The 25,474-nt window shown below is 42.6% G+C and overlaps 1 protein-coding gene across 1 annotated transcript; it reads right to left on the bottom strand.

Moving 5' to 3' along the window:
- tfap2d (transcription factor AP-2 delta (activating enhancer binding protein 2 delta)) lies at positions 1 to 21,812 on the bottom strand (the record flags this gene model as incomplete). Its single annotated transcript, XM_080744196.1, has 8 exons — positions 1 to 235; positions 3,737 to 3,850; positions 4,752 to 4,893; positions 6,328 to 6,446; positions 10,060 to 10,225; positions 16,507 to 16,567; positions 20,151 to 20,693; positions 21,774 to 21,812. The coding sequence occupies 8 exons, from the start codon at positions 21,810 to 21,812 to the stop codon at positions 1 to 3; spliced, it is 1,419 nt and encodes a 472-aa protein (XP_080600322.1).
- Positions 21,813 to 25,474: the final 3,662 nt, after the last annotated feature.

Raw genomic sequence — 25,474 nt, 5'->3', positions numbered from 1 at the left:
CTACTCAGTCTTTTCGATTTTGCCGTCTTGTTTGTTCTGCGGCTCGTTGGAGGTTTTCCGGAGCGCCTGTGTCTTTTCCGAGCCGTTGTTGTTGATCTGCTGGTCGTTGGGGCCACCGCCGGTCTTGCCGCCGCTGGAGTGCTTGTCCAGGTAGTTGAGCATCTCGCTCAGGACCGTCTGGAAGGTGCTGAGGGCCGCGCAGACCGCCGGCGTGCCGAAACCGTGGGTGATCAGACTGGAGGTGGGGAAGGGGAGAGAAAGCAACTGTTTAGTGGAGTTTAGGGTCGTTGTTACCGCCTTGGAGAGAAACCTCTTGACCAGTGACCACCATGACCACTTATACCAGGGGTCTTAAATGTTTTCTGACCCCTTAGTCGAGAGAGAGATGAAGCAGGGACCCCCCACAACCTGTTCATAGATTCCATGTAGTTTCATCGTTTGACAGCACAATCATCAGTGTATTTTGGATTCATGTAAAATTTGTGTTTTCAGATATTTAACCTCTCTGTACTTAGTCAGCTCTTTTCCACCTCTACACCAAAGCTCTTTGCCGGAAATAGCAACACAGCAACACAGCTCACAACGCCTCATGCTGCGAGGCGTTGTGAGCTTGTAGATCGGCTATTTCCGGCTAAAGTTCTCAGAATATGGACACTAGGGTTCAAGTGGTTAATATAAAAAAGTAGAAAAAAAAACTTTCTATCAATCAAAGATTTGGAGGACCCCCTGTTGTAACTCTGAGGACCCCCTGTTGAAGACCCCTACCCTTTATGCTTGATGTACGTTAATAGTGAAAAGGGTAGATCTAAATAGGCGATCTCCAAACTTACAGCGCATTGTGTTGCTGTGTGTTTTGAGCTTGTAGATCATCTATTTCGGCTGTAGATCATCTATTTCGGCTGAAATTCCCGTCCAATTCCGCTCCACCAGTCCAAAGTGGACATTTCCCGACCTTGATTCTCAAAGCTCTGAGCTTTGATTGGCCTCATATAAAACCATATTTGATAGACATAACTATCACCTACATGTTACTGATTATAGAGAATGTTATATAATTGTAATCAGGTCTTTATATCCTGCGCAATGAAGAATTAATCAAACTGACAGAGCGAATGGCATGGCGCACGTCGCAAATCATTTCTTTGAATAGAGCAGGGGTTTTCAAAGTGGGTGACGGGGCACCCTGGGGTGCCGCGAGATAATTTGATAATATTTGACATTTATTTGGACATTTAAGAATATATTTAGTATCATTTTAAAGTTGAAGTACAAAGTTATTTTCAGTCAGTTCTAACCAAAATGGCTATTATCTCGATTTCCTCACAGCATAATCGCTAAAATATGCTATAAATATAAGGTGCTGGGAGTGAAAATTAGGAATATAATGTAGGGGTGCCTCGGATGAAAAAAATATTTATAGGGGTGCCCCGAGCCAAAAAAGTTTGGGAACCCCTGGAATAGACATATAAACAGAATTGACACAAGGAACTGACACTCTCATATATATATATATATATACATATATATATATATATATATATATTAGGGCTGGGATGCGATTAACATTTTTAATCTAATTAATTACAGGCTCTGTGATTAATTAATCGCAATTAATTGCATTTTAATCGCACATCGATAATTGACCTGAGAAGCTTTCTTTTTTCAAGTAAAACACATTTTGTTGCACAAGTGAATCAACAAGTGAGTTTTTTAAATCTAAATTTCGCATCCACTGGGCCAAGCAAAGCGCTCTGATCGGCTACTTCTCCCTTTGCGTTTGTTGTCTCTTCTTTGTTGGTGCATCGCTATGATCAGTATGCCCGAAACTGAAGGTTCTGTGGTGCAAAAACTAAGTGCGATTAAAATGCGTTAATTTTTTTAATAGCGTTAATTTTCTGTAATTAATTAATCGCAATTAATCAGTTAAAGTCCCAGCCTTAATATATATATATATATCATATATATAGGAAAAATAGAATCACTGGAGATATGTGGATAATTCGGGCAGAAGGAGACAACTGAATGTAGTGTCATTGTGCGCCCAGGCATCCTGACTATGGTCTCCATGTACTGTATGTCCATTGGCATTGAGCACTCTACCAAACCAAGTGGCTTAGCGGGTGGTTTTCGAAATCCGCTATTCGCTTTCCTAAATCTGTGTTGCCGAAATAGCAATGTTAGGGAAATAGCAACAACACGCCCATGGCCACACCACACCTCCATGCGCAAATAACAGAGTCTGCAAATTAAGCAGTAGTTTGGTCGTTTCCGATACTTCAGAGAAAAAAAAAATACATTGTTTGACCCCTCACGTGCTACTTAAAGCAGATCTTTTGGGGGTATTTTTATCCTTTATAGTAGTGTATAGTAAGTGAATGAGACCCAAACTTTCAGCGGCTGTCAAAAATGTTGCCCACATTTTTGCGAGGGACATGGGAGCTCAATTTGTTAATTAACCTTCATAGTTGACAAAACCACTGAGAAACGGACCTTTGCTCTCCACGGTCATCGGAAACGACCCAACTAAGCGGGTATAGGCTAGCATCCCCAAAATACAGTTTAGGGACATAGCAAGTTGCGGGTATAGTGAGGATAAGGGGTAACGGGTGGCTCACTATAGACCCCTACATCTCCACCCTAAGGGATAACTGTCTACATTATCACTTTTATTTACCTAAAGAAACACTTTAAAAGATGACTTGACTTCCAAATGTCCCTTCTGAGTTTTGATAGAATCGTGTTCAATGTGTACAGAGTGACATCATAGGTGTGACATTTACCAGCCCTGCTGTAGTTTCAACACCCCCCCCCCCCCCACACACACACACACACACACACACACACACACACACACACACACACACACACACACACACACACACCACCCCCCGACCCCCTGCCTCCCTCCATGCCAACTGACAAACTGCACAGTTGCATCTTTCAAAATGGCAAACGGCAGTGGAGAACAGCCAAAATGGAGGAGCCCCATCACTCCTCTTGGGGCAAACAACACAGTCTGTCTGGTTACACATACTGAAGGACTCCAAACTGGAAAAAAGCGACGTCAGAGCCATCTCTACTTTTCAATATTGAGTCTGTGTGTGCGTGTGTGCATCCATATATTACATATTTCTATGTGTACATCTGCTGTCATACTTCTGCATACTGTATAGCCCCTTTTCCACTGACATGGCCCAACACCACACCACTCCACACCGCCCACTTGTGCCAGGTTTTCCACTACAAGGACCTGGGTAGAGTGGTGAGAAAGTGGTACTAAAAAGTATCCACTACAGAGTAGGTCTGAGCTAGGCCAAACAGGGCCAAACACATCATAATGACTGATCACTCACTGACTTTTCATTTAGACCACCAGGATATAGTTGTAATACATGATAATAAATTCTATTGTGTTATAACCACTATAATCTATTATAGTGTGTTATAACCACTATTATAATCTAATATAGTGTATTATAGTTATCATAGTAATACATACTTTATAGTGTATTATAATCACAGTTATAATCCATTATAGTGTATTATAATTAGGATAGTTGTAATACAGATTTATTTTGTATTATAATCACAGTTAAAAGGGTCATTTTGTTTCTTACCGATAGGGGTACTTTTGTGTAATGTAAATGTAGATAATCTAAAGTGGTGTGGTGTGGAGTGGTGTAGTGTCGTGTAGTGTGGTGCTAAAGCTGGGGTCGAAAAGGGGCTTATGTGTTACCTGAAGTGTGTGAGGTGTCTCTGTATGTCCAGGTCCAGGATGGGGGTGGGTCTGGAGGAGCCCAGAGGAGAACGGTCTTGGCTCAACAGGTCCTGGAACTCCTTACAGATTTGCCTGACGGACACACAGAGACACAGAGACACAGACACACAGAGACACAGAGACAGAGAGACACAGAGAGACACAGAGAGAGAGAGAGACAGAGAGACACAGAGACAGACAGAGACAGACAGAGACAGACGGGGAGAGAGAATAAGGTTACAAAGTGTAAAATCACAAGTGTCCATTATATTAGTATCTCAACATACATTAAGAGGAATATTAGTATCAGGTTTTTACTATGTACTGTCTGTCTCTCACACAACCTTTATGTTCTTTTGTCAGTGGCTTGTTGTTGGGATTCTTACACAAGAAACCTTTTGCATCCTCAAAATGAATTATGATCTGGCCAAAACCTCTTAACTCCACCTGATTGGCCCTCTCTTTTTTTCCATAAATATGTGCTATTGAACAACCTTTACGTCTGTGTGTTGGTTAAAATAATATTGAACCAATGAAAAGTAGTAAAAAGTCCTCTCCACTTGAGCTCGTTTTCCTGAAAATGAAGATTTTGGAGTTAGGAGGTTTCGGCCCGACAGCAGACATATAGACCTTCATCATCCCCTTAAGGAGATAATGACAAACCTGGTCCATTTAGGCCGGCATGATGTTTTTGTGAAGACGTAAGCCTGCTTTCAGCATCTAATAGACATGGCTATTATAGATTATGAATGAATTGCAAGTAAATTCAATATTGGTGTCAAGCTGGGAGATCTAGTTGGTCTATTTCTTTTTCCCTCCAGACCAAATCCCTTTACAGAAAATGGCAGCTATATCCACAAGCTTAAAATGTGTCATGCATCATGAGCCCGTAGATCAGCTATTTCCGCTGAATGTTTGCCTCAGAAAAGGGACACTAGGGTTTCATGTTTTTAAATCAGGCCGTGTGACATGCGATGCGTGTTCATGTTCTTACTTGGTAGCCAGCACCATCTTCTTGCGCGTGTTTGTCTCTTTGGGCTCACTGTGCTGTCTGGCCAGGTGTTCTCCAACCGCTTTGGTAGGAAACTCTGTCTCACAGGTGTAGCCAAAGTCCCTCGCCAGGTGGAGCGCCTCACCTGTACGCACAGAGAAAAAGGATAGTCATGAGACCAACCCATTTTGGGACACCGACCCCTTTGTAATGGGTTGTGAGTAATTATCCAATTTTTCGTACTCATTCTTACACACAAAAAAAACAAAAAAACAAGACATTTTAAAAAGATTTCAGAACTATTTTAATCTTTAAAAACTAGCGATTACATAGCTCACAATAGTGCGATAGGTTGTGAGCTTGTAGATCGTCTATTTCTTTTTTTTTAACTCTTTATTTCTCTTTATTCTCTTTATTTCTCTTTATTTCTCTTTATTTCTCAAAGACAAAAAATAATAATAATAAAAAAAAAAGCTGAAATAAAAAGTAAAATAAAAGAGGTCAAGGGACGCCCGGCACAGTTGTCAGACAGTTATGTCTACAGGGTTAATATATAACATGTACATGTACAGTTATGTCTACAGGGTTAATATATAACATGTACATGTACAGTTATGTCTACAGGGTTAATATATAACATGTACATGTAGGATATCATCAACCTTCATAAAGAATCAGAGGCATCACCCAAACGTCTTAGCCATTTCTCCCATTTCCTTTCTCCTACCTCCTTTTGGGGTCTCAGAGAGTAGGTCATTTGTTCCCAAAGATTCAATTGTTTCACAATATTAACATATACGTTGGTCTATAGTAGGACATTGTTTCTGTGACCAGTTCTTAGTTATAGCCTTTTTACTTGCCACGAGTAGTATCTTGAGTAAATAAGTATCGTCCTGACACAGTCCATTCGTAAATTGTCCAAGATACAAGGATTCAAATGTATTACTGATATTGAAGCCCATTATTTTTTTAAATTTTCTAAATAGGGCCTAAGTGATTCATCTCATATTTTTTGAGGTTTGGGTCCCAGATCCTTGAGCTGAAATAGTTATGTGTGTTCAGCTACAAAGGTTTGTGAACCCCTGCTATGAAGGAGACAAACACATGAAAAACCACAGTAGATGAAGGTCATGGACCCAGGAAGTGTTTAGATTGAAGCAATAAGCCACAAGAGGCATGTGGTTACCTGGTATTTTATAATGGCTGAGAGGCGTGGTGAGACGTTATAAAATACAGGTAACCACATGCCTCGCGTGGCTTATTGCTTTTCTACAATATGGCAACATGACAAATCATAGACATGTACAAATTAAAACTGTTCTATTTCACTGATAATTCACTACAAGGTCTGCAAGAAAGTAGTTCCCAGCTTTTTTGCCAACAACACAGGTGCAGATAATTGGTGCACTGTGGAAAGAAATAACGCACCTGGGTTTGATATAAACTGATTCAAGGTGTGGATTTTAGTCTCATATACCACAGCATTTAAAGGAAAAAACAGCCAGTCAGAATCAAGAAATGGAACTAGCACTTTTAGACTGAATGGTTTGAAAGGTTAGGGGGTGTTCCAGTTCCATACCTTCCACCAGGGATGTGAGCAGCGTGACGTTGGCAGCTTTCCTCCGGCCCGCCGGCAGGTTGAGGCCCAGGCGGTCCAGTTTCTCACGAAGACACCGACCGCCATTCTTAGACTTCGCTCTGTGGAACCAAGAGGTGAATATTAGACCTCAAAGACCTGGAACGTGCCCGAGTCGCATTAGATTTTAACCACTTTAACCATTATTTTGTGCTTTAATTATTGAAAAATAGCAGACATACAAGCGCACAGCCGCGCTGCGAGCTTGTAGATCTACTATTTTTTAGAAAAATCGTGAAAATGTGTGCAAGTCTTTGAATATCTTTCACCCGACTTCTAAATCCTTCCTCTAAATCAGCTGTTCTCAAACTTTTTCATGTCAAGGACCCCCAAAATTACAGGTATTTGGCCGTGGACCCCCCATCTCAAAATATGTTGTTCCAGGGACCACCCAGAAGCAAATATTTGAGTTACAAATGTTTGCTTTTAAATAGATATATTCAAAGACTTGCAAAAACAAATCATGATTTAAAAAAAATAGCAGATCTACAAGCTCGCGAGTGCCGCGCTGTGAGCTTGTAGATCTGCTATTTTTCAATAGTTAAAGCATCAAATAATTCTACGCCTAAACGGCTTGAAAGAGAAATGTTTTGCCTGCCAGGTCCTCCTTGTGCCTCCAACATGTAGGATTTGTACATGTTATTAGTGTGGTTGCTATTGGCAACACACTATTGTTCTCGGTCCGAGGACCTTTATGTCACCTAAAGTAATAGTATTCTTGTTTTTGTTTTTTTGTTCATTGAGTTCAATGGACAACGTTTTTTTGTAACCGTTTCTGTAACCCCAAAAGTCTATTTTCGGTCCCTTTTCTAATTGGACAATATAATGTCCAATCAGACAGGAATGACATCACAATATTGTCGCTGTCGGGCAGAAACCTCGTATCTCCAAGTTTCAAATTTGCAAATCTTTTCGCAAAGCAAAGCCCTGCTTCATCGTACAAAGGCTGTCGCACAAAAGTTGTGAAAACAGCAAATCTACAAGCACACAACGCCTTGCGCTCCGAGGCATTGTGTGCTTGTAGATCGGCTGTTTTCACCAGTTTAGTAAAAACATTTAAATGATAAAAACGAACAGTTTTGGACATACAAGGTTTCCATCCGACAATGACGATATGTAATACAAATGGCAAGACAGAATTCTTCATGAACAGAACTTTCTATATAGTCTAGTATAAACCCCCAAATTATAATCACAAATTGTAATATAAAGCGTAAGACGGAATTCAGCAGGAACAGTAGCAATATTTCCCCCATCGGATTCCTTGCGATTTCCGCGTTTTCACAGAATTGCACCTTTCTAGTTGGTTATTGTTAGATTACCGGCTGTGTGCTTGTTGTGTTCAAATTCCTGCTAAAACCATTAATGAGAAGTGTTGCTGGGCCCAATCAGATCTTATGTTTAGCTTTTCCCAATATTTAAGTAAAATCCATAGTTTATTCTCAGATGGATTCTTACGGGCACATTTTTACACTCTCATAATTAAATTGACTCTTTTAATTTCAGTTTGTAAGGTCTGATCATCCACATCACATTTGAGGATTTATATTTTTGGCTACTTTTGTATGTGCGCATACAAATAAAATATATACTGTAGCTATCTCAGATTAGTTCAAGAACATATTATATAGCCTCTAAGGATTCCATACCTTTCATTCATGGTGCACACATCCCTAGAAATACCTTGTGATTTGGCTTTCAAAACACCCATCATCAATTGCTTAACAACGCTATTGTTGGCATGTCATAATAGGCAGACATTTGGCAAAAATCTACAATCATCGCATCATGGTGTGTTGTGAGCTTCTTGACAGGCTATTTTCGGCGAAGAGATTCGGTGTAGAGGGAAAAAAAGAGTGGACCAAGGATAGACCCCAGGGGGACCCCCTCTATGAACTATAGGGTTTAAGTGGCTAAAAACTATTTCTGAACACAGCATAGTATCAGCACTATCTCTATGTCTCGGCGTACTATTCTAAACCTGTCCAAAACCGTTTGTTTAGCATTTTTCATTTTAAAAATGATTTAAACTTTGTAGATCGGCTGTTTTCACTACTTTTGTGCGAAGGCCTTGTATAGTATAGGGTTGTCTCGGCGTACTATTATTCTATCATCTCATACGACCAGAGTCACAAGCAATTTACTCTGCAGTCAAATGAATGAACTGAGGTTTTATTTCCCGACAAACAACGTGATGAGCCGTTTTGATACAGAGTCTACACCATAATACACAGTCCCCGATGTGCAATTGAGCGCAATCACCTCCTATGATGATGCTGACGTTGATGCTGTACATTGTTATTTCTGATTGTGAGCACACATATCGTCACTGTTGGGCAGAAACCTTGTATCTCCAAGTTTCAAATTTGTACGTTTTTCGCAAAGTAAAGCCCTGCTTCACCATACAAGGCTGTTGCACAAAAGTAGTGAAAACAGCAGATCTACGAGCACATGACGTGTGCTTGTAGATCGGCTGTTTTCACTAGTTTAAATCATTTTTAAAATGAAAAATGCAAAACCAACGGTTTTGGACTTACAAGGTTTTCACCCGACAACGACGATATACACACTACACAGTCCCTGATGTGCAATTGAGCGCAATCACCTTCTATGATGACGCTGACGTTGATGCTGTACATTGTTATTTCTGATTGTGAGCACACATCTGTTTTCTTTTTTTTTCATGTTTTCCACATCACCGATACCTCAGACATGTCCTCTGCTGTCTCTCACTCACTCTCTCTGTCTCTCTCACTTTTGCTCTCGTTCTCTCTCTCTTCTCTCTCCCCTTTCCCTTTCTCTCTCAGTCTCATCAATAATACAGCGCTGGCAACTCTTTCTTTCCTCTCCTCCCTCTGATCCTGCCGTGCTTTGGCCTGGTCTCTCCTCTCTCTCGGTCTCCCTGGGCACCACAGCAGCGCGTGCAGCCCTGGTCCTAGTTTCGCCTACAACTATAGCTCTACAAAAACCAAGCAGTGCTCTTCTCCAACACCAGCTATATAGCTTTAAGCCATCGCTAGTGTTTTTTGTTGTTTTGTTACTAGAAAGTTATAGTTTCATAGCCTGCCGACTTCAAAGTGGATTAAGCGATGTCCTCCATTTAGATGGTGTTTATTTATGTGGTGATTTCTTTCTGTCATGTGTGTTCGCTTTACAAAGAGTGAGGTCCAAACACGCTCAATTGGAACGTATGGAATGAATGTATGTACCATTTTTTCCTGTTGAGATTGGCACATTTCACCAGGTTTTTTCATCTCACTCACAGTACTTTCTTTGCTGACCTCACACAGCAAAAAAAAAAAAAAAAAAGAATTCACAGGAGGCAAGCAGTGATCACCCCATGATGTGCCCTGCAAGTTGCAAATGCACTGCATTGCAGGCGCTTTTTGAGAGTGAAACAATAAGAAGACACGTGTGACATGTGTGATCTGGGCAGCTTGCCCCAGGAAATGTGAAGTACTGCTAATGTCAACTTTCCAACTATAGGCAGGAGGCGGTTGTGTGTGCATGTGCGTGCATGTGTGTGTGTGTGTGTGTGTGTGTGTGTGTGTGTGTGTGTGTGCGCGCGCGTGTGTGCGTGCGTGCGTGTGTGTGTGTGTGTGCGCGTGTGCGTGCGTGCGTGCGTGTGTGTGTGTGTGCGTGTGTGTGTGTGTGTGTGTGTGTGCGTGCGCTGACCTGCGGAGTATACCGCCCAGTAGGGATGCGTTGAGGCACTCTGGTGGGGACAGTCTTCTCTTCACCTCAGCGATGGTGACTTTGTACTTGGAGGTGGAGCTGAGCAGGGACAGGCGGCCCGGTACTGAACAGAACAGATCAGTGGGGTTCACCACACACGTTCCTCCTGCGCCAAACAAAATAAGACGTGCACGTTGTTGTTGGAGTGGTTAATTGGACGCCGGCTATAGTGTAGCGCTAAGTGGTTTGGAAAGCAGCACTTCTGTTCTGTCGTTGCAAATGCAATGCAAAAAGCCTGACTTGTTTGAACTATTATTTTTACACCGTTAAATTAAAGGAGCTATAGTCAACTTTTTCAGTGTAGGGCCGACACTTTGTTTACATCCTAGTCTATAGACTAGAATGTAAACAAAGTGTCGGTCTGACAATGGCCAAAATGATTATTTTATCATAATTCTATGCTTTTTGTGGTCATTTTTTAATAGAAACACATATATGAAGCTTATTTTTTTTATAAAATATTTTCGAAACATTATTTTTCTTTTAGCATCCGTTTTTCAAGAAAATGTTGACTATAGCTCCTTAAACGCTCCGGATTGTGCAATGTATGGGTTAAGAGTAGAAAAGAATATAGACTTCTACACTTTATAAAATGCCTTTGGCTATTATGGTGCAGAGAGTTCTAAAGAGAGGTTCTCAACCTGTGGGTCAGAACCCCCAGGGGGGTCCCCAAAATATTTTGGGGGGGTCCCCAGATGATTCACTTAATGTGCAACATTGTTTTCTCACTCAACAGTGAGACATTGTAAGGACTTTTTAATAACTCTAAAACGACAAATTAAACATTGGCCAAATTGTCAAATATTAGAGGCAGAAATTGTGAAAATAGCAGATCTACATGCTCACAACGCCTTGCAATGCGAGGCGTTGTGAGCATGTAGATCTGCTATTTTCACAATAGAACCGTGTAATGTTATACAAAATGTACTGCCTCAACTCTAGGGTCCCCAGTTAAAATATGATTATTTTGGGGGGTCACGGCCTGAAAAGTTTGAGAACCACTGAAATAAATGAATGAAATACAAATGAACACAATAAGACACAGAGGGAACAAGCAATATGCCTTCAGTAAGCCTACATATTGGCAGTGGATATTCATTTCAATAAAGTGCAAAAAGGTTAAATTGCATATAAGGCTATAGCCAGACAATCAATTACAGCTACAAATTGGCCACGGAAAAGAAACAATACTCTTAAAATGGTCTTTAAATGTATCCTATTTTCAAAATTTTACTCAAATCTATTTAGTTATATTAAGTACTGAATTACTCATGTATATTATTATTTCACTTTACACCAACTAGCAATTTTTGCAAATCTTATGAGCTCAGATAAGCTCTGAAGCTATAGCACGGCATATGGAACTCTTTACTGAGTCAGTAATTCAAATAAAACCTAAGGCTAAACCTAAGGAACTGGAAGGTATTAAAAATGCTACAGTAACATCCACCAGTATTAATGTAATTGACAGTGTAGGATTTGACCTAAATGTGCCTACAGGTTGATCTGGATCAGTGTTAAAAATCTAAAACTGTTCAAATGATGTATGTTTTATCCAATTATGATATTTTACTGACACTTAATAGTAGCATAGCATTCAATAATTTCAGTTTGGGGAGCAACCAAAATGTTTACACAAATGTTTACTTGTATCCCTTGGTAAATAACTTCAGGTTAACACCAGTTAGAGTGCACAGGCTAGGGAGAAGCCCCATGTGATAAAGTAGCAAAGTTGTCCTTTTTGTAGAGATAGCTATGAACTCAGTGTGAAGTCTTTGTACCAACACTTTGTATGAGACACCTGTGCATTGCCTGAGATGGAAGCAATGGAAAGAATGACGTCTCAGTAGAAAACAAGGCAACAGAGCTTGAGAATGTTGACCAGTGTGTAAAAGTGCACCCCCAATACACAATCTATACCTGATCCTGACAACATTATTGACATTTGCCTAAATGTGTACAAGTATGAATGATTATGGAACATTTTGTCAAAATCATATTATATGCTCAACATATTTCTATCTCAATATATTGAATTACCCTTTTGCATTGAATACATTATATATATTGCACGCACGCACGCACGCACGCGCGCACGCACACACACACACACACACACACACACACACACACACACACACACACACACACACACACACACACACACACACACACACACACACACACTACTGTATAGGTGGCCCATGTATGATATTTGTTGTTCAGTCCATATAGTTGATAAAGTCCCTGTATGTTCTTTCATTATTCATTGATTGTTGCATGCTTGAACATCCAATACAACAACACAAGGTTACTTTTTTGAACCAAAGCCAAGGAAAAATCACCACTATTGAACAATGTCTTGTTGTTTTTTTATGTGTATTTTATATAAGGTCAATAATCCAACCTGTACCTCTGCAGCTATATATATATATATATATTATATATATTATAATAATAATTGCCTCACATTATTAATTGCAAATATCAATGTTGTTTGGATACCACGGAATGTATCGACTGCTATGAGTAGGCGTGTTTATTAAACACAAACTTGAACTAACGACTCTAGCATCTGAAACCCCAGGCTATTGTCTAATGTAGGCTCTATAATTAATTTGCTTCATTACCAAGTCTATCTTAACAGCGGGGCGGGGCGTGTCGCTTTGTTTTTAGGCCATGAGCGAATGTGTGAATTGCAGGAAATTACGCAACGTGGGCCCTGTTACCTGGCGGCCGGGCTAACACTTCTATATGGACCATAATATGAGGCTTTCATTTATGGACAATGGATGCCTGTGTTTGGAGTATTTTATTCACGTGCAGGTAGGGTATTTGTACCATCCTCGCTGAAGGCGATATTGATTAGGCGTGACCCGAAATGAGCACCGCGGAGGTGTGGACAGCGACAAACGCTCCACATTTCAGCACCTGGACAGCACCTGCTAACGTCATGGCCTTTAGTAGGCGCTGTCCAGGTGCTGAAATGCCTTCACGCCCTTTATTAGGTGCTTAGTCGGCGCTGTCCAGGTGCTGAAATGCCTTCACGGCCTTTAGTAGGCGCTGTCCAGGCGCTGCTGAAGCCACCGGTACAGCCACGACTCCATGTGCATCCATGCGTGTACTGTTGTACTCCAACTGACCATGGAAATTATAGTGATCCAAAAATAATTAATCTGTAGGCAATCACAAAAGTATATGGACCAGGTCCAGGATATTATTATTATAGGCCCCTGTGTGTGTGTGTGTGTGTGTGTGTGTGTGTGTGTGTGTGTGTGTGTGTGTGTGTGTGTGTGTGTGTGTGTGTGTGTATGTGTATGTGTATGTGTGTGTGTGTGTGTGTGTGTGTGTGTGTGTGTGTGTGTGTGTGTGTGACAGACACATACCGGGGCGGACCTGTCTGTCAACCTCACGCGCTCTGACAGGGCGCAGCGTCTACTGAAAAGCTGCGCGTTCACATCATATTAATTCCCCTAAAATGTTTTGATTCAAAGTAGTTTGTATTTTATGTTGCCAAGGGCAATCGAAAAGAGCTATTGCCGGTAGTGCAGTCAGTGGAGCGCGCGGGCCCAGAGGCTATAACGGTATTTAAGCAACGGAGAGTAGCCTCGGGCAGCGGCGCGAGCGGCGGGCGGGATCACACGCGGAATCAAGTGCCTTTTACGAGTTTGCCACGAAAATTAAAGAAAAAGAGACACGGGCCAAATGTCATTTCTCTTTCCCTGTTTTAACAACAATGTGTATAGCTCCAGTCAGCCCACACACACAATAAGCCACCCGCCAGTGTCTTCTTGACAGAAAAAGAAGTGTGGGGTGCGCACGCGCTGCTGCCTGCACGGAGGCGCGCGTCGTCTGGGCGAGAAGATGAGCTTGATCGGGATTGGTTGTAAGAAGAGGCCGAACGGGGGGAAAGCGGGTATATACCGCGGCTTGATTAAAACACAGACGACTCCTCCTAAGTAGGATCCGCGTTTTCTTGAGTGTTTTTTCTTTTGAAAAAAGGTTATGTGAATATTCATAGGCAGCCAAAGCCGCAGTCAGAAAGAACAACATTAATATGATCTCCGCTGAATTCGGGGGCCCCGCTCGGCATTAGCATATCAAAGCGTGCGCCCGAGGCGAGAGAAGCTATCGATACGGGAGCGGGGAGGTAAAGCAAAGATTATTGGTTGTGATGGTTGGAGCGGGCTGAGCTCAGGGCGAAATACAGCACACCATTAACCGAAAGTGATAGCGGAGGGATTCCCGCGTCAATCCCGCCAGAAAAGCCTCAACACCTAGGCAAGAGCTGATGAAAAATTAAACCCGAGACACAGCCTTTCCTCTCTGTAAGGCCTGTATGGAAAACTACACATGTGTGTATAGGCTATAAAATACACCGTCCAAATCATCAGTGTTCGTTTAACTCCGAGGGTTGTGCACATGGAACCTTCGTGGTTCCATCTGTGTACACTCGGAGTTAAATTAGCATTGAGTACTTTGCCAGTGGTGGCAGCAGCGTGAATACGCGCTCCGACTAAAAACAGCCAGGCTTTGATGGAGCATGCAGGGCAGGCGTATATCTGGCGCTCGGGTTAAAACCACTCATGAGGAAATTGCTTCATGCACGCTATTATATATATATGGCTCTACACTCTAAAGCCCCGGCTTTCACCCTGCAAACTTGCCAATTTTGCTCACACCTGCGTGCATGGTATAGTATAGCCTATACCCACACTTTAGAAAGCACAATCAAAACCAAAAAAAGAATAGTCCCATGCATGCTTTCCTTTTGTGACAGGATTTGTTATTTGCTATTTCGTCTTCAGATGACGGTTTATATATTGGTGTTTAGCATACATATACGCACAGGGACGTCACAAGGGAGGGGGGAGTGGGACTGAGTTACTAGGGCCCACAATTGTTTTATACTTTAGCTATTGAAAAATAGCAGATATACAAGCTAAAAAAAACCTTCAAAGACTTGCACAAATCTTCGTGATTTTTCAAAAAAATAGCAGATCTACAAGCGCGCTGTGACCTTGTATATCTGCTATTTTTCAATAGTTAAAGCATAAAATAACGCAGTGAATCCTTGTACCCAGGGCCCCAGAATTTGGTGCGACACCCCTGCACACGCATGTAGCAAACACTATTTGGAATAAATATTCATATTTTTATGCAGTGGCCAACAACGAATAGAATAGGCCTATAATAAGAATCTGTCCATACGAGATCAATTGCAATCCATGGTAAACATTCAAGCGAAACCAGAAACCGCGTGTCCTTCATGATCATCCTGGCTTTAAAGTCATCTTTATATTCAAGAATTGTCTTTACTTTCATTGCCCAGGCCGCGGAATCATTGTTTCGTTAGCATGTGTAAGCCTGGCTGTAATAGGCTAAGCATAGGATTAGCATGGCTCACTAGCCTGATGTTAGCATGTTTAGAATAGCCTGTGGCTTCATGCTTGCAGCTCGAATTATCTTCTGATGTATTTATTCATTTATTTAGTGATATGATTATTATAAACTATACTATACTATTTTAATTATTGTTGAGAAATAGAATTAACAACGTTGTTTGGGGAATTATATGAGTTATAACCTACCTAGACTATTTTGCTTTAGAATTACCATTACGCCTATAGGCTATAATAACATACTGTCGTATATAAATTTAAACGGATTTTAAAATATAGTATAATATATATATATATATATATATATATATATATATATATATATATATTCTGCACATCCAATTTAATGAATAGTGTTTCGTGAATTTCAAATTAACAATATTAAAATGTAATGTGATATATTTTTATATTCTGCAACAAAGTCAAAGATAATAATGATAATAATAATGTATTTATTTGACAAATCCCTGCCAAATACGAAAGCATCTTCTCAGAACAATCTTCTATAGGACAAATCTTGAATAACGATTGATGTCGAAACGAGGTTTATAATATTAGGATGCATCGACATGCCTATATATTAATGCCTTTATGTTTTGGCCTTCTTTATAGCTTAAACGTAATCTTATATTCTTCAGTGGCCCTCGGGTGATGCATCTGACGATCCTTGCCAAAAAAGAGCCGACCTACAACAAGTTAACAAGCCTGTGTAGCCTGCCCTAGAAGATGATCCGCTCCCCTCTTATACGGAACGGAGGAGTCTACAATTGGGCGTCTTGAACGGTGTGTCTAAACAGGCTAAGAGGAGGAGGAGGAGAATAAAGAGGCACTCCTCTGCTCGTGTTTGTGTGTTGACAGCAGACAGGCAGAGGAGCGCTGTTCCTCCTGTTTGTGAGTGTGTTCTGCTGTCTCCTCGTGTCAGCTGCTGCTGTTTAGAACACAACGAGGTGAGCAACGGAGAGGAGAGGGAGAGGAGCCTCCTTACCTCTGCGGATGACGCCTCCCTGGCCGTTCAGCATCAGCCCACACTGCGCCTCCACGGAGCCCTGTGGAGATGGAGACCGTTTCATTAGTGGGAATCAAACAGAGAGGATAATAAGAAGTAGTTGTCGGGTGGAAACCTTGTATGTCCCAAACCGTTTGTTTTGTATTTAAAAGTAGTGAAAACAGCCGATCTACAAGCACACGCCTCGCACCGCGAGGCGTTGTGTGCTTGTAGATCTGCTGTTTTCACTACTTTTGTGCAACGGCCTTGTATGGTGAAGCAGGGCTTTACTTTGCGAAAAAAAAAATGTACACATTTGAAACGTGGACATACGAGGTTTTTGCCTGTGTGACTCGGTCGCCATGTTTTTTTAGAACACTTCGGGGGATGTCGTTCATTTAGACTTTTTTGAGAAAACGTAAACGTGTTTTCATCCAAACGTGGCGGCGCCTTCAACCTGTTTTAGACACATTTTAATATGGAACCTGTTAGCGACGCCATTTTGCTGCTGCAGACGCGCATATAGGGCTCGCGTGCAGGGCCTGCTATCAACCATGTCATCAAGAAAAGAGAACACGTTGCCTTTATTCAGAAAACACTTAATCCCTCGTGTGAGCCTCGAGGCCGGGCCCCGGCGCGGTGCACCCGCGTGCACACACACACACACACACACACACACACACACACACACACACACACACACACACACACACACACACACACACACACACACACACAACACAACCCCTGATTAAAATGAAATAAAGCTGAAAGGGGCCTTGTTGTTGTTGTATAGCTCCTTCTTAACCAAACTCCTTGTTTTTTTTTCACCACCTTCTTCTCCTTTTTTTTATTCCGCAGCTAAAGTGATTATAAAATCAATATACAAAACGCAGAGGTCCTTGCATGAATTAGCTTAGTGACGGGCGAAAGGTGTGGCAGCTCCTTTTGTTCGCCGGGAAAATCTCTTTACACGCTCAGAGATGCGACCCGAGCTGCACGAGACTGGGCGCATCTGTTCTGTTCTGTGTGGAAAGAAACTCCAGGTTCATGTGTGCCATGCAGGCAGTCTTTCTTTTTTCCCCTTTCTTTTTTTTCTTCAAAAGGTTCAACTTCACGCGCGCGTGTGTGTGTGTACCGTGTACGTACGCGCACGTGTGAGGCGGGTTATAGTGGTCCAGGAAAATATTATTTAAATAGTAGACTTGTGAAATAAACCAGCATATTTATGTATAAATAAAAAGGTGCAATATGTGTTACTATATAGGTTGTGTGTATGTACCGTGTACGTACGCGCACGTGTGAGGCGGGTTAGTGGTTCAGTAAAATACAATTTAAATAGTAGTACTTGTGAAATAGCACAGCCTATATATTTATAAAAAGGTGCAATATTTGTTCCTTTAGGTTTATAGCAGTTAACATTACACCTGTTATTAATTTAAGTGGACAATGGAGATAGAAATATGTTTGCATGCATGGTGTAAAATACATTTATATTGAATACAGCTGGGCATTTATTTTCATTATTATTATTATATTTAAATAGGTCCAGCTTGATACCAAGGTTAAAAAATATATAAGTTAACTAACATAACATAGCCTAATTATTAATGACAGCACAAATAACTAAATAACAATTGTGAAAAGTATGCTACTGAATATTGAAAAAAAACATAGAGGGAATTCTGAATATTGATTGGCTTCTATAGAATTGCTATTGCAATGTTATTATAAAATTGGATAACAATTATTATTATTATTAGCCTACTTCATGCAGGCGTTATGGCTAAACAATAACAAATACAGCCTAACAGTATAGACATAATAAAATAACAAAATATCAAAAATATCCAAATGTTTAAAACAAAACAAAATTATTATCATTGTTCAATTGTTCAATAAACATGTAATAATAATAATATAACACACACAAATACTACTAATAATATTAATATTAATAATTATTAATATTTGTTTTTAAAAGTCACACGACCCTCACATGAAAGTGAGCTAACAGCCCGCGGTGCCCTAGCTCCAGTTAAGCCCCATGCAGCAAGGTAAATAGTTAACACAACTGAAATTATTTGTCCAGTATGTTAAATTGTTAAAACCGTATTTAAGCAATAGACGGTCTTTAACCATAGGCTCAGATGTCGCTGCATAAATAACCAAGTTGATTGACGTTAAGTCCGTAATTGGATAAACTACGGTGCTTTACGGCGCTCGAAGCGGGCCATTGTGCCCCGAAACCCCGATCCGTTAATCCGCCCTTTACCGGAGAATAGAGAACCAGCGGCTTTTCTCTGCCTGAGCAGACAGCCTGGACACACGCACACACACACGCGCGCGCGCGCGCACACACACACACACACACACACACACACACACACACACACACACGCACACGCACACGCACACGCGCACGCGCACGCGCACGTGCACGCACACGCTCACAGAGTGCAACAGTGCACAGATTCGTTCTTCTCACATCTCGCCCATTTCTTTACATCGAAAGGAATTATGTAAAATATGGGTCACGTGTGTTTCGGGGGAAAATAAAGGGCCCGACTCCACAATAGAATAGTATAGACTAGCTAGTCAATTAACCTTTAGAAATGGGCCTGCCTTTCAGAATCACGGTCCGTGTGGACTTGACTCTTATTTAACCTACACTCATTGGATGTATCAAGTTCTCCTTTTTTCTCTCTTATACTTGGCATCGGAAGATTAGCCAAAGAAGCTATCGAATATTGTTTAGCCCCAGTAGAATGCATTCTTTTGGCGGAGTGCATGCAGTGCACTATAGCGTCTGCGGTGCCGCCGATGGGGCTATTTTACAAAAGGCACAAGCCGGCCAGACAGAATGTCAACGGGCGGGCAGACAGACAGACAGACAGACAGACAGACAGACAGACAGACAGACAGACAGACAGACAGACAGACAGACAGACAGACATCTGGCCCCCAATATTTTGGATTTGCTTGCCTGTGTGAGGTTGGTACAATGGGGGGGAAAGGGTCTGTTTAGGGCAGTGGGGCAGTGGGTGAATAGGGCACTGGGACAGATGCTGAATGGGCCCAGGTAGGCCTATAGCAGTGGTTCTCAATCTCAACCTTTTCAGGCCGTGACCCCCCAAAATAATCATATTTTAACTGGGGAACCCCTGACGATAGTGCATGCATGGTTCTATTGTGAAAATAGGAGATCTACATGTGAGCCTGTAGATCTGCTATTTTAAAAATGTTTGTCTCTAATATTTGACAATTTGGCCAATGTTTAATTTGTCATTTTAGAGGTATTAAAAAGTCCTTAAATTGTCACTTTAGAAATGTGCCAGATACCCTCTATAAACTTAAACTTTATGTTGGTTTGTTTATACTGTTGAGTGAGAAAACAATGTTGCACATTAAGTGAATCATCTGGGGACCCCCCCAAAATATTTTGAGGACCCCCTGCATGGGCGTCCCGACCCACAGGTTGAGAACCACTGGCCTATTGGACCAGGCCAGACCGACAAGGGAAGCTGAGCTTTCTACGATTATGGATCAACTTGAGAGGGCTTGAATGGGAACGAGGAACCAGTCAGCTAATCTGCCTTTGAGTTGAGAGGCGGCTCAACCAGGGAGGGAGGGAGGAGCGGTACCTGCAGGTCGTCCGCCCCGGGCGGCGGCAGACCCAGGCCGGCCGCGGGCAGCAGCCTCTGGTCCGGGTGCGCGTGCATGCCCACGCCGTAGGCCTGCGAGCCGTGCGACGTCATGAGCGACAGGTCGTGGCGGCGGTAGGCGTCCAGGCATCCCAGCTCGCGCCGCTGCTGCTCGTCCAGGCACGACGACTTGAGGGCCGAGCGCGCCGCGGCGCTGTGGTGCAGGTTGATGAAGTCCGCCGGCGAGTCGCCGTGCGCCGCGTGGATCTGCTGGTAGTACTGGCCCGAGTGCAGCGAGTTGAGGCCGTAGGCCTCGGGCGCCACGGCCGGGTGCGAGTGCTGGAACTCGTAGTGGAAGGACTGGTGGTGCAGCGGCGTGTACTGGTGGTTGGCCGAGAAGTACGGCGAGGCGAACTCCGTGCCCGCCGCCGCCGGGTAGCCGGTGAGCGGCGACGAGGAGGAGTAGGCGACCGACGAGTTGGCCACGGACTCCAGGCAGCCCAGCTGCATCAGGCGGTAGCTGTTTGATCCGTCGTGACGTATCTGAACGAGGGAACAACGAAATAGTAATATATCAGCGATGCATGTGTCATTTAGCATCAGCTAGCCTCACACACTACTAGACTCCTCTCTCTCTCACTCAGTCAGTCGAGACGAGCTTTTAACGCAGACTTGCTTGCCAAACATGCTCAAACACAACTAAAAAAAAAACACACAACTCACACACGCACACAGACACACGCGCACACGCACGCACGCACACACACACACACACACACACACACACACACACACACACACACACACACACACACACACACACACACACACACACACACACTCAAAGCGTTTTTTTTTTCTTCTTTTCTCCACCCTTCTTCCTTTAAAACCACCTGAAGGAGATGTCATTTCCACAGCCCGGGAGGGGAACGCGATGCACGGCAACAGGAGCCTTAAGGTGTTTCCTTTTTCTTTTTCTTTTTTTTTGGGGGGGGGGGGGGGGGGGGGGGCGTGCCTGTCACTCTTCTGCGGTGTTTTAAAAGGCGTGCTGTTATATGTTATTAGCTATTACCGAGCTACCGGCAAATTTACTACTGTCCCAGACTCTCTCTCTCTCTCTCTCTCTCTCTCTCACACACACACACACACACACACACACACACACACACACACACACACACACACACACACACACACACACACACACAAAACAATGGATGGCATGCAGGTATAAGAAAGAGTCAGACACACACGCACACCGGAGGAGAGGTGTTCCGCCCTAAAATGTTCTAATCACACCGTACGTTACACGCGTACACACACACACGCACGAGCTTCATTTACTGCCCCATCACACTAATAAAAAAAGCATTGAGCATTGTTTTACCGGCAGAGCTACTAGCTAGCCTTGTAGCAATTTCTCTCACAATCATGTTTCTTTTTTTTTGTTTTTGTTATTTTGTTATTATTTTATAATCCACGCGTTTGCCACATCAGATGCCGAATTTCACAGCATGCGCCCCCATTTCACCCAACCAATACGATCACAATAACTCCCATCATTTAATAATTATAAACCGATCGGAGGCTATAATAAGAAAAATATATAATATGAATTATTACCTCTGCGTCGTGGACCAGACCGGGGAAGGTTGCTGACATGGTGCTTTCTCCAAAGTAACCCGTGTTTATTTTTTTTTCTTTCCTCCTCCCGCCGCCGATCGAATAATAAAAAAAAAAGCCGTTAAAATCCCAAAAACCAGGAGAAATGGAAAAAAAAGTCCCCGCCGTGCCGTGCCGTGCGCTTGTTTCTTTTCTCGGTGCAACGGCAGTGCGCTGGGTGGATGGTTGAGCGGCTCCCCTCTGCACGGACGGGGCTGGCTCACGGATTTTGTACTTGCAGGGTATTTCTCGGCTGATGTCGTAGGTCCCTTGGTAATATAGAAGTTTTGAAAATTAAGCATCAGCACTGAGCAATGGGGAGGACAATAGACTGGAGCCGGAGCATCCCAGGAGACACGGAATAAATATTGTATCTTCAGCCTTAATAAGGAAACCAAGCGCTTCTTTCAACATTTTTACACTCTTTTTGTGGACATTTTCTTTCTTTTTCGAGCCGTTTGTATTTTTACCACACAAACCATCTATTGCTGCGGTTTCTTTCGTTTTTGTTGTGTTTTGTTATTTCAGAGATTCACTCTGCATTTTAAGGCTTTTAACAAAATTGTATACGGATTTCCAGCGGGAATGTAAGTTTTGTTTGAAATATTTTAAGGGGTAATTTCGAAAATGGGACTCACCGAATAAAAAGGGATTTCATTTTATTTTTTTTCCCCCTCAGAATACGTTTGTGATTTAACGATGATCTTCGATGGAGGATTTTCATTTCATTGATTTCATTTGGGAACTGAACGTCTTTTCAGTGCTATTTTTCCAGCCTCAAAAGCCATAGACGACTCATATTCGTATTCTTCATATTATTGTTTTATGTGGTTTAATACAGTAACCTATAACCGGAATTTAAATGAAAACAATTGGCCTACATTTATACCGCATTTTAAATGCCAATTAAGGCAGTCTTAGCTTTAACTGATTATTTCACTAGGTAATATTTTTCTATATTATGCTTATTTTGGATTACTATATTTTTAAATGCGAGTTTCTCTCTTTTTCGGCACAGACAATAGTCAATATGCATTTACTAAATTGTAGCACGTATAACCATAGATAAATCGACCGGTTTGGGACCATTGTTTTTACATTATGCTACTTGTGGCAAACGCAAACCTGAGGGATATATGTGACATATTTCTGCATATGATCGCACAACAAGGACGCGCAGCTTTTCACGCTTCATGGAGACCTTTCCCCCTCCTTTCCATTTTCTCTTTTTCATCTCTTTTTGCTAAATCTGTTGCTCGTGTGGGGTCAACCATCAAGTGGTGCGCTTTTGTGAGGAACCGAAGCACAAGACATTTTCTCAATCAAAGACGTCTATTGTGTGTGACGAGCGGGCGCGTGCGTGCCTGACTGACTGTGAGAGTCTGGATGGAAGGAAGGAAGGAAGGAAGGAAGGAAGGAAGGAAGGAAGGGGGGGCTTTATTTTATTATTCACTTTGGATCAGCAGCAGCACGAGGAGACCTCTTGGTCACTTGGTCAGTGTGGTGACCCTCTCAGACCCTCCCGCTGGAGGAGCTCTCCTGCGGGGCGCGCGGCGCGCCGTGGGGAGCCGCTGCTGCGTGGAGCTGTGATTAATGGATGCGTCACGGTGGCGTTAGAAGGTTAGCCAGCCTCCAGGGATCTCTCTCTCGTCTGGAGAATAGAAGTGTAGTAACTATAGTGAATGCTATGTTTATTAGCGTCACCTCTTCATTCACTACAAGTAAATAGGTGGTATACAGGGCAAACAAATAAAGACAAAAAAAGTTAACTATTAGACATACATTTGCCAAAATAGACAACTGTACATCCGAAACGGGTAGCATATGCCTATACTTTAAAATTTGTCGTTTTGTAGGCCTAATTCAATAATAGGCTAGTTTGGAATGGAAGTAAAATTAGCAAATCTGGAATCGAAAAACACGCAGCCAAAGTCAAAATACTTGGTGTTTTCCAAAAGGACAGCACAGGGCCCACCCGGGGAGAAAAACACACACTATAACCAAGAAAAAAAAGCAGGGCTTCCTTCCGGTCACGGCCTGTGGAGACGCAGTGGAGGAGAGGCAAATACAATGAGTAGTAGAGAGTCTCTGCTTGATGGAGTCTGGAGGAGGAGATGTGAGCAGCTCTCTATCTGCCCAGTGCTCTCACTCTACTAGAGCTACTCTATCAGTCTGTCAGATAAGCTACAGTATGTCTGCCATGCATGCGACTACTCTCTCTCTCTCTCTCTCTCTCTCTCTCTCTCTCTCTCTCTCTCTCTCTCTCTCTCCCTTTCTCTCTCTCTCCTTCTCTCTCTCTCTCTCATTCTCTCTCTTTCTCGCACGCGTATACACACAGAGGCTGGAGACAGACAGACAGACAGACAGACAGACAGACAGACAGACAGACAGACAGACAGACAGACAGACAGACGGTTGGTTGGATAGATCATAGATAGATGAAAGATGGATGGATGGATGGATGGATGGATGGATAGATATATAGATGGATAGATAGATTTTGTGTGTGTGTGTGTGTGTGTGTGTGTGTGTGTGTGTGTGTGTGTGTGTGTGTGTGTGTGTGTGTGTGTGTGTGTGCGTGCGTGCGTGCGTGCGTGCGTGCGTGCGTGCGTGCGTGCGTGTGCTTTCGAAGGGCTTTCAAAGCACCAGCTCCCCTTAGTTAACCCGAATTATCGCGATTACTCCGGGCACCCCCCCCCCCTCTCCCCCCCGCCCCCCACCCAACCATCTTTTCTCTTTCTCTCCTCTCCTCTCCACAGCCCGTTATACCTGCCTGCATGCAGAGGCCCAGTCTGCCAGCCACAGGCCACATGCACCACACGGAGACAAATCAATGGCATGGGAAATAATAATCAGAGTTGTTTTGGTTCTGGGGAGGAGTATTTTTCAGCCTGTGTAACTGTAAAATCAAAGCGACTCCACCACAACTGATATTAATGTGCAGATTGCATGTCACTGGGCCGACGCTATGACGCCGGGTATTGACTCTACACTTTAATTAAGGAATTTATCCTCACCCATCTGTTCCTGCATGCGCCACTCTGGCCTTGTTGCAGGGTGCTTTGGTTATTAATAACAACAACAATAATACAAAAAATAACTGGATCTGTGCATATAGGCCTATAGACCTCATCAAATAACTATAGCATCCCCCCCCAAAAAAATATGTATTTTTTTCCACTCCCATGCAAGTATAAAGCATGCGTGGAGCATAATTGTTGTTGCCGGGTGGAAACCTTGTATGTCCGAAACGGTCCGAAACAGTTAGTTTTGTATTTATCATTTCAGCACACAACGCCTCGCACCACAAGGCTTTGTGTAGGCCTAATTGTAGATCAGCTGTTTTCACTACTTTTGTACGAAAGCCTTGTATGAAGAAGCAGCTAGGGCTTTGCTTCGCGAAAAACATACAAATGTGAAACTGGGAGATACGAGGTTTCTGCCCGAAAGTGACGATATTTTGTTGTACATTGTAGTACAGGGGACCCTGCCTGTTGCACCAGAAATCCCCATTAAAGTAGGCTAAAAGAAAACGTATAAACTGTGTAAGCAACAAACCCAGGCGTTATAGGCTACGCGGGCGTTGCGCTTCAAATAGCCTCCTTTACAAGTTCCCAAGGTCCTTTTATATTTTAATTAACTGTTCGATTGTTTTGCCTGGA

The sequence above is a fragment of the Nannobrachium achirus genome, assembly GCF_963921795.1.
Source record: "Nannobrachium achirus genome assembly, chromosome: 16".
Classification (NCBI taxonomy): Eukaryota; Metazoa; Chordata; class Actinopteri; order Myctophiformes; family Myctophidae; genus Nannobrachium; species Nannobrachium achirus.
Note: the sequence above shows the minus strand (reverse complement) of the source record. Positions and strands in the feature narration are given on the sequence as shown.